At 34.5% G+C, this 11,066-nt stretch overlaps 1 protein-coding gene across 2 annotated transcripts; it reads left to right on the top strand.

Annotated features, from left to right (window-relative positions):
* The first annotated feature begins 918 nt into the window (after positions 1 to 918).
* On the top strand, positions 919 to 8,053 carry LOC116176311 (gametogenetin-binding protein 2-like). Of its 2 annotated transcripts, none has more exons than XM_031494807.1 (7): positions 919 to 1,126; positions 1,261 to 1,451; positions 1,499 to 1,639; positions 1,687 to 1,937; positions 6,113 to 6,284; positions 6,343 to 7,210; positions 7,641 to 8,053. In XM_031494807.1, the coding sequence occupies exons 1-7, from the start codon at positions 1,043 to 1,045 to the stop codon at positions 7,839 to 7,841; spliced, it is 1,908 nt and encodes a 635-aa protein (XP_031350667.1). In that variant the 5' UTR covers positions 919 to 1,042; the 3' UTR covers positions 7,842 to 8,053. The 2 variants fall into 2 exon arrangements, with proteins under 2 accessions (XP_031350667.1, XP_031350666.1); XM_031494806.1 differs by having other exon boundaries at positions 6,337 to 7,210.
* Positions 8,054 to 11,066: the final 3,013 nt, after the last annotated feature.

Here is an 11,066-nt window from a genome sequence, read left to right as displayed (position 1 = left end):
AAAAGTGCTTATTCAAACATTCTAAATGCACCATTTAGATTCAAATAAATTGAAAAAACCTGTTTGTTAACATCAAGATTTTGATTTGTTAAGTACAAATATTGGCAGAAAAATCAAGTAAGCGCAGAAAAATATAAACAATAACTTCCTAGATAAATTTTATCGTAAGAACCCCCATTAATAACGCATAAATCACTGCTTTCAATAAAATTATATCCTATAATCATTCTCCAAATTCTTAGTATCATTTCTCATATACAGCTTCAGTTATTTTCTCCTTCTTTCGGCACTTCAATATTGTCATCCAATTCGTGAAGCGTACACCCACCATGTTATAGATTTGTCAATAATCAAGTACGTATCTGTAGGTTTTTTCAATTTATTTAAGAAATCTCGCATTATAAAGGAAATCTAGAGGGTTGGGACTTTTTTGATAAAGGATATTTATAAGTTTTCCTCGAAAAATGAAAAAAATCGTCGGCTCGGAATATACTGGCATAGCACCATAGCATCAGCTTTGTATTTAACGAGTGTTGTTCTTTTCCATATCTGAACTTTACACTATTTTATTTTATATTACACACTTTCTTAAAGCGACTATTGCTAGTACATAATATGTACATCGATTTGAAAGATGTATTTTTTTTCACATCGAATCGATTAAATGAGAATAACGTGCAAATATTAAATTTATTCACCTATTTTTGCTGAATATCGCAATATGATCTGGTTTTTTTTTAAATGAACATAGAGATAATTGCATTGTATGTTCACTTTTACTAAAACGTTTCTTTAAATTTGTGTAATTAGCAATGGATTTGCAAACAGACTTGGCGAACTTAAAAGTTTCCAATTTGGCAAACGCGCACCGCGAAGTGTCATCTGTTAAGCTTCTTTCGAACTAATTGACGGAAGTTAAATTACAAATGGCAGCCGCTGTCCACTGTTTCATTTGATATATCTGAACGTTAGTTTATGCAGAAATTAAAGTGAAATACGTGTATTTTTTAATTGATATTGATGAAGAGCGACTGAAGATATAATGGCGAAATTGGTTGATGTGTATCGCCCTCCAAAACCTTTAGATAGAAGGCAGTTGCCCCTTGTTGTGGATGAAACATTAACGGTAATTTCTAAATAAATGCGTTTACTCGCGAGAATTCCGCGAGTAGACGTTCTCTTTTTCATTGAAATAGGGTTTTGGGCGTTTTCACTAGTGTACATTATGCTTACAAGTTTACTAATCCACATGTTTTGTAGATGGTAATGGACTTGAAATCCATGGGTCTTGTTTGTGATAATCGACATATAAAAGGCAAAGAGGTTGAGGAATTCATTCGCAAAATGAGTATACTTACTGAACTTCAGCTGAGTCTTGCTCTACACGTCACCAGATCAGATATGCTGCATGTTTTAAATCAAGCTGTACCTTGTGTTGGATGTAGAAGAAGGTGAGTGGTACCGCCATCGTAAGTATTATTTATAACTTGCCCTCTAGCGTCGAGCGTCTATATTATCAGCTGTTTAAGTATGGCCATCCCACGTTAGATCCTATAGTTGTAAAACCGGACGGAATGATAACAATACGCGAAGAAAAGCAGACACCTCAAGTTCTTTGCAGTCTGTTTCACGCACATAGGTATTTCAAATCTATGTTAACAATCTTGTTATAAATGTCATTTTCAGTACACGCTTAAACAATCTAGTTGACAGTCAAATACGTCGCAACAAGAAAAGCCATCGTTGTCTCTTACACTCGTTAGACTCGCAACGTAGCCGACCTATTTCTTCCGTTTGGAAGGAGGTGTGGGATTGCATGCGACCTGAATGTAAGAAGGACACTTGCATTATCGAAGCTAGTAGTTTACACACCACTTTGGAAACATACTTGAGAAAACACAGATTTTGCTGTGAATGTCGAACCAAAGTTCTTAAAGGTAGGTATTTGGAACTTATGTGCTGTGTTTTTTAGGTAGTGAAATTATTGTATTGTTGCAGTGTAGTGATTTTAATTCGTGCGCATTATCCCGACATATTTCCCCTTTACAATTTTTAACCCTTATGCCCGATTTGTTACTTGTTTTTATTGATTTTGTACATTTATTGTGGTTATCCATTTGGTCTTTCTAGATGGTTTTGGTTTTTTTCTTGGTATGCATTCCACTGATTTTGACCACCTGCACGTTAGTAATGGAGGTATTACATTGGGGTAAAAAAATGCCCCCTCCCCCATTTTTTTAACGGGGATACACGTTTTCAAGCACCCGGAATCCGAATCAAACAAAGTACCTAGTTACCTACCAATGATGCACGGGTAGGTCTGTCTGTACTCTCATTTCCTGTTAAACTGCTGAACCGACAGGAATGTTTCCTCTATTTGTGTGGTATTTTGAATATTTCAGATTGTCTTATAATACAATTTTCCATCTGTTTTGATTGCAAGTTAAAACTTCATTAAATCTTTTAGCCTTATTCGTGTACATTGATATTTTATCTTTATACTCGTGTTTATATCGCACGCCACATGATCTGTTGTGTTTAAATACTTTTTCTATATTTAAACAACTGATTTGATTGGTGTACACAGAAAAATATCGAATATGTGAAAGTCGATGGATTATTTTTTATTAGTTATGAAGAAAATAAATTTTGCCATGTTCTTCCATTTAACTCAACCGCATCCTAGGCCAAACAGTGGACCAATCTGAAAAGGACAGTTTGAGTGACAGTCAATGCAACTCTCCAAGTCTAATTATACTAAAATTATTCTTGAAAACTCTTCTGAAAAATAGGCCTATGGTTTGTCTTAGAATCTCCTTTTGAATCCATACCTGAAATCGTATCTTGAAAAATATTGGAACATCCTCAAAAACTTCTTAAAAATCGTTCTCAAAAATGTTCTATAAACCTTCTAACACTGAAATTCTTTCCAAAACCTTATAATCAAACACAATACTCAGAAGGAAGTTTTAAAATTTGTGGATTTCTTGATTCAAAAATTGAAACCTACTCACGGTAGAAAAGTATGGACTTCTAGGAAAAAATGTATAATACAAAAGTTCGCGAGACTTATTTTTATTGGTCCATTTTTCACCCCCCGTGTAGGGGTAGGATCCACTCCCAGGGTTAAAGAAACCTGCAGTATGAGTCATCTTTGAAGAAGAGGGTAAGTAGAATCTGAATTCAAATTTGAATGAAAATCGGTGCTGTTCGGAAAAATTATATGGAAAAACGGTCATTGACTAAACTATTTCAGTCTACTTTTTTGAAAATGACCTGGAAAAAAGTCATCTTAGGTTTGAAATTTTGTGAAAACCTTGGGAATTTTATTGGAAATCTTAGGAATATTTTCACAAAATCTTGGGATGCATTTTGGATATTTTTCTAAAACTTGCAAAAGCTTCTGACGAGGCTTCTGAGGTCTCCACGAGGGTCTCCATAATCACGTTTTTAGTTGTTACAGAACATCTTAGTAAAAATGTTTTTTTTTCTGCTTGCCCAGAAGATCTTTTCAGGAATATTTTTGGAAATATTGTTAGTAGTTTTGCAACTGTTTGTAGGAGAGAAATGTTCATAGATTCCTTTTAAAAATCTTCCTATTAAAATACATTGCATTAAAAGTATTCCTATTCCACTGGGCCTGCAACACATAAAAAACATAATTTGTACTGTCGACTTGTAAAGGGTTAATCATCTAATTTAAAAAAATTGAAATTTCCTTGAAAATTTTATGATTCCGTGGTATATTTTAGCGCATTTTCCAACTCATGTTGGAAGGGTCTATTATGGCAACTTTCTCTGTCCGAGGCCTTAACTACTTCTACAGTTTTCAAGATATTTAGTTCGTTCTTTTTGAATTCGGTAGCTTATAGCTCTGACGCTTCAACCAAGAAACATCTTGATGATTAATGTTGGAGATCTCGCTATGAATATCAAGCTGTATGCAAACATAACTATGAATAAATCCACCATTTCATCGCCTAAATTTCTGCTGTGGAAAAGTAATAAATGAAAACTACTTTATTAAATTAACCACTAGCAACAATTGAGAAAAAGCTAGCTCTTTGTTTTAGCAATACACTACAATCTATAAATAAGCTTCTAAAAATGCAACTACTTACTAAATATAACTTTAATAAATGAAATGACTGAAGGTCGCAGTCATTGTATAAATTAATAAGTTTGTGTGAATTAAACTATAAATGTCATTTTTATATCATTTAAAAAGAATTGGGGATTGGCAATTAACATGGTAAATTTGACAGTATTATAATAGACATTCCCATCCTAGAAATTTTCTTGGCCAGCAGTGAAGGACTGTTTTGCAAATCTGGCTTCCAGGAAATTTCCTGGAGGAGCATTCGTTTCAAACATGCACCTATGTATTTCTATGCGTGTAGTGGTTAGTTGAGTTTCTGGTTTAAATATGGGTTTGAAGTGTGTAATAGGTTGGGCCGGTAGATGAAACAGTGCGTCAGTCTTTCCTAGCTCATGCCTGGTAAAAAATATAAAAAATCGTTTTGTGCAAATGTCAATGGCGAGGTTGTGCTTCTATAAAAACTGTAAACAACTTAATAACTCAAGATACCCAAATCAAGCACAGGGCTAGGTGGAAAATGATGTTAGATTATCGTCATGCGAGAGAAGCCTTCAAAGAACCATCTCGTAAGCTGGCGCGTTTTTGCACAGGGCTATCAAGAAAGAACATGAGGTAACTCATGGGAATACTTTCTGGGTACTGCAAACTAAACAAACACATGCACCACATGGGGTTTGATAGAATCACCATCTCTTGACGATGTTACACAGACGATGAGACGGCACACCACATACTTTTTGAATGTCCCGCTCTAGTTCAACTGAGAGTAGTACAAAGGGCCCGAATTTGAGGCCTAGGTACACCTGAGCCGTTTATAAAGGATGCAAATTTTACCAGACATGTCTTACTTCTAAGCACCTTATCTAAATTGAGTAATAATAAAGCGATAAAATTTAAACAAGAATTGTGCAGTTACAAACAATTCTAAAAGGAAAAACAAACACTGAAATACAAATTCAAGTGAATTAAATTAACTAGGTGTTTATTTCGTAAATTATCACACAGATTTACTTTATAAATTGAAATATTTCCATATACAGATTATCATCATTATTATCATCATCAAATTATCATTATTGTTGGTATTTGGGCCGAAAGAACGTCTAATTGACGTTTTTTACACAATCGTATACGTTGACTTGGTCTTCAAGTGGCGGATCTTCACTTAAGATCCCACTTACGGTCAAACGCTGTTTACCAAGTGAAATACATTTTTTAGTAGGTATTCTTAATATGTAAACAAACACATTGCCTAAAAAAATTAAGTCAAGACTACCTTTAATTTAAATTAATGTAAATAATATTTCTTACACCCGATGCGTACACTACGAGCAGCTGCCTCCTTTTCTTTCACATGGACCGGTCGATCGTCGCAATTCTAACTAGCGCGTGAGAGAGAAACGTGTATTGTGATGGTAGTAAAACAAATGGAAGACAATGGTGGATTCATAAGAATCTGACGAAATAACATAAATATCCAGGTCTTATTTTAAAAGAGTAGAAACAGAACACAAAAATAAGGAAACAATCTCTTTCAGATGACCATAATAAAGATAGAATTGTGTAGGCGCTGCCTCAAATTTAACTGGTGAATATAATAAGTAATTGTCGTATATGTCATTCAGACAAGTACTGAGGTTACTTGTGTTTAACTATAAATTGTACAAAAACATTCGGTATAAATCTATTTGCTAACTATGCACTGCGGTTGAGATATTCATAATATATCCTTGTTATTGTGACTTAATTAACACTGAGATCTGCAAGGTACCTCTGATTGTGTGCCACTAAAAGTACTATTACTGTCAACCATATCCCACAATTTTTCACACAATCTTCATACTGGCGAATTGCACAGTTTCATCATTTTAATGCTATTAGGTACTAAAGATTTAAAATAGCAATGGCCCTAGAACTGACCCTTGTGGTAGACGTCAATTGTACTTTCTGAACTGGTCACTTTCTCAACTCTGCTTACATTGTAATGTCTATATTGATTGATTGCATTTTTAGCGTACACCTTACTAGTTGAAGATCCTGAACCTACAAAAGAGAAAGGTTATGTCCCTGCCTTGTACAGTGGAATAGAGAAACGCTGCCTCCAGGAGAAACATATTCATTTAATGCCTAAGACTGATTACATAACCAAACTTATTAGTCGAGCAGAACCTGAACTTTTAGGAAGGTATGGCGAAATTCGCATATTTTAATGTATGTTTCAATTTCTTTATTTGAAGTCGTAGAGAACGCCATGCAAAAACCTTAGAAATTGCTCAAGAAGAAGTTCTAACGTGCTTAGGCATTTGTATGTACGAAAGATTGCATCGTATTTACATGCGTATGAAAGAGGAAGAGTGTACCTGCCAAGTGTTTGCCGCCGTTGCCGTTGACGCGCTGTGTCGTAGCTTCGAAACTACTGTAGAACGTATACAGGGCGTTTCTCAGTTGGAATTGCTCTACGCCGAACTAACCAAGGAGGAGCAGCAGAAGCAGATCCGTAAAGAGCAGAAGAAACTCAAGCGCAAACGCAAAAAGGAACGTTTGGTGGATCAGGACGGCAAGGAAAACTGTAACCAATGCGAAAACGGTACCGATTTTGAAGATAAAGACGATATAGACAAAGACTGTTCGTGTTCATCCGTGAATGTGGATAAGACGACCGAATCGTTAAATTGCAAACACTGTGGGGATACATGTAATGGCAAAAAAGACGATTTAGGAAGTAAATATAAAAACGTCTCAAACGGAATAAATCTATTGGAAAAAAGTAAGTGTAATAATAGTGACGTTTGGCTAGACAACTGTAAATGCAACAATGAAAAATTAGCGAGGAAAGCTGTTTATAATAAATTTCATAATTATCTACCGCCAAACGACTATGTGAGAAAAGAACATTGTTCCTCGAGCGATCATTCTCACGACTGTGGATATTCGTCAGAGAATAACAACGGCTACTGTGAAACCGGTTCCTTAGCTTCTAGCTTGCCTAGTTCTCCTGAAGGCTCAGAAATGGCATGTTCTGACGGATGTTGCCAGCCGGAACGCGAGTATAACGCTTCTCCTAAATTTACATTCGGCAACGGACAACTTAGCCTACAAGAAATGCTAGAGGTAAGTCAGTAACATAACAGAAATTCAACAAGAATACCAAAAAACCGTAATCAACTTTAATAAACAGAACATTGCTGGTTCGTGTGGCGCAGTTCAGTTAAAGCTGGACTGTGGTGCCAACGGTCCCTGGTTCGAATCCGGGTTCGGGCATGGATATTTGTAAATGTATGTTGGATTGGCCTTGGCTGAAACCCCGCCCACTCAAAAATAAAGGCAAAAAAAATAAAATAACATGTTTCATTATTGATTAGGAAGCGTTTGTTTTTGCAGATCTTTCATAACAATCTAATTCACTTTTAATATGTACTTGCGTAACTAAGTATGATTATGCAGTATATAGTTAGTTCTTGTTCCTCTCAGTCGTTTGCTTTATTCAATTTTGATTATGGTTTATTGTGGTCGAATTTGTTTACTAAAGTGATTTTTTTAGGACCGTTTTTATTGTGATAACGATAGTGACTGTTACATAACTGCCGAAGAAGTTAAAGAATTTCAAAGCAACAATAGACAAGTGTACGAAAAGCGCCAACAATTACGCGAAACATTGCAGAAGCGATTTGCACAATTGTGTGTAAATGGACCCTTGCAAGTGCCTCGAATGCTTGTACAATCCAAGTACGCTTCAAACTAAGAAAGGTTATGAAATATAACAGAGAAGGCTGATGATGGTTATGGTTTATTTCGTTTCCTTTTGTTTTTCTATCTAATGTACAAATATTTGAAATTCTGTGTAAAAGTTTCATTCACTTATTATTTTTTCTTTTTTTAAAAAGATCGTTCTATTTTTTTAACAGGTTTATTGTAGTCACATATTGCAAATGCATAGCAGATTTTTTAAATGACTTTCAATTTCATATTGTTTACTAATTTAATGCGTAGTCGTTGAGCGACAATTTAAACATGCACATCATCGTGAGGTATATGTAAGCCTGCATGATTTCACATGTAACCATATATTTGTTGCATTCCATAAGTGTTATTGTTATAGTTTGTTTTTTATAGTAGCATTCAAGAAAATGCGCTATCTGTGTAATTTTTCTTCAAAAAGAAAAATAAAAGCATTATATAACTATTTTGTTCATTTTTATAATCTGAATCTCTGTTATCAGAGCTAGATTTGTGACTGTTCACACTACCCGGAACCTCATAGGCTAAACGTAAAACATTATGGTGAACAATAATTTGGGAAAAAGTGTACAGTACTGTCCCGGAACCTTTTATTTTCACACTGTCTTATTAATACTTCGCTAGTGAAATCTATTCACTCTTCTCTAGGTATATTTTAAAAATAAAATCTATTGTCTATTATCTGTACCACTAAAACACTAGTACGAATAACTTTAGGGTAGTGTCTGGCAAGGATGGCCTTATGAAACACAAATTTAACGCGATTTTCTGCTGTATAATTATTGTCTACACTGACAATCAGCTAGTAGGCTCCACTTTTGTTTTCTTTTTTGCTCCTTTAATTAAAACGAATTTTATGTGTTCTTTGATTAGGATGATTAAATACCATAAACTATACCCCTTCTACATAGCATATATTCTCGCACATTTCCATAGTTTTTATCAGTACTTTGCATACTTGGAGCAGGTGTTATCTAAAAAATCCCCACACCAAACCCTACCTTTCATTACTGTGCGACAATTCTATACTCCCCTCTTGCTACTTCTTATTGAAAGGGTTGACCAAGACAGGAAGACCATATGTATTTATTTTATAGCAGATGTTAAATTGACATTTTAATAGGTTTGAATGAGTATGCTTAGTCGCTCTTTAACCGTAAGGGTAGATAAAGTAAAACAAATCGTTGTGCATTCCAAATGATATCTGTCACTCTTATGGGACGCGGAGCACGAAACAAACGGAAGTTCAGAACAATACAATATTGTTTCTATGGAAACGACGGGAGAACATAAGCCTGCTATTGTGCACGTAAATTTCTAATGACTTCTGCTATAAAATAAAGTTTTGTATTATACACGACGATAAAGGAAAACTTAAACATCCCTTTATCGTCTAGTATATTAAATAAATATTATTGGATCCATTGTTTGACCTCAACTACAATACAAATAAGTGTATAAAACAATTAATTTATGTACTCGAAGACGCTGTAAAAAGAGTTTTTAAAAATCTTGGTCCATGTAAATAATGTGCGCAGAAAGCAGCATTCAGTAAATTATTGGAAGAAACTGATCATGTTTAGGCAGCAGCAATAGGTTGCAATGGCACCAATGGTAATTATGGCTGTACCTGTACAGTTTTCACGGTTAATATATTTACAGTGCAGTGCACATGGGCCTTTTTTTTGTGAAAATTATGCAAGTATAATTAATCGTTAGTGTCTATAGTAGATATTTAGTTATTCACATATATATATATATATAAGAAAAATTGTTAATAGATAATTTTTAATTTTAAAAAAAGTATTTAGTATAATGCAATGATTTATAATATTACTACAATCAGCAAAAACCCAAAACTATACCTAAATGTATAGCATTAGCTCATCAAATGGCAATTCGAGACTGCTCGCCGTAAATTTTCATGATAGTGTTGCTGCAGTTATTACCATATAGAATCGAAATATCTAAATTTGCACAAAGACTCAAGTTTAAAAGGTTATAACAAGAAATTAACTAGGACTGGGATCAAATAGCCAAATTAACAACCCAAACGCTCATAGCTATTAAAGTCTGGCTACTGAATGAACTTTGAACTTTTTAGTGAAAATGAGTTAGGAATACTTAGTCGTATCACACAACCTAAATACCTACAGTGCGTAAATTTTAACTCTGAACATACAAATCTTCTATGTTGCATCTTAAAGTATACAAGTTTTTCATATTTTTCAAATGTTTTTCAATAAACGTCAATATCTGAAAATTATTAAATTAATTATATTCTTAATAAAATGTGTACAAATGAAGAAAAAATGCAAATGTTACAGAATTTAGCTAGAGAATTCAAAATTTTACACATGTCTGCATTGAATTCGACAATTCACAGCAACAGCAAATGTGAAATAATAATAATAATAATAATAATAGGCATTTATTGAGCTAAACATGATATTAACTACCTACATGTTCTAATGAATTAAAAAAAAAAGTATGTTAGCTCAAAGGGGCGAAAGTTCAGACTGGTGGGCACCCAAGAGGATACCACACTGTCTGTTCTACCACTTAACCCCATAATAATAATAATAAATAATAATTGACCGCACCGTGAATGGACCATAATGTGACCGTGACATGACTGATAATGTGAATTGGCTTAAAATAAGTCGAATCAGCTAAAATCGGCCAAATCTCTTATCCAAAATAATTATTACAAAATTTTGTTTGCTTACACTGCTGTGAAATTGGTGTGTAAGGTGGGTTGCATAACTATCAGATATATCAATGTGAGGTTTGTATGTTCAGAGGAGTTACAATTTACGCACTGTCTATTCCAATATGATGCCAAATATTCGATTAATATAATTTTCGAATTATCTAATTTTTGAATTAAACTAAACTAAATTTTCCACGCGCAAAGGAAAGATGAGTTAAACCACTGAATAAGCACTTTAGAGAAGTATATATAAGCCCTTTTCAATGGTTGAACGCCCAAAACCGCACGGCTCTTGAGGCCGCTGTCCGTTTTTGCTACACCCTTGCCCCCAACTTACTATTGCACCACTGTAATGGCGTAGGGAGAAGGCGGTACTTCCGAGAACGCAACGGCTTTCGAAATCAACAGTGGCCCTCTATTTGTTCTTTGAGCACTTCTCTTAGCCGTGGTATTTTGACATTCCATGCCCCTTGTATCGTCTGGAATCTGGCCACCATCACTCACGTTAACTGCTGA

Source organism: Photinus pyralis, unplaced genomic scaffold (genome assembly GCF_008802855.1).
Source record: "Photinus pyralis isolate 1611_PpyrPB1 unplaced genomic scaffold, Ppyr1.3 Ppyr1.4_LG7, whole genome shotgun sequence".
NCBI lineage: Eukaryota > Metazoa > Arthropoda > Insecta > Coleoptera > Lampyridae > Photinus > Photinus pyralis.
The sequence above is the reverse complement of the archived record's forward strand: the minus strand, read 5'-3'. Positions and strand labels throughout refer to the sequence as shown.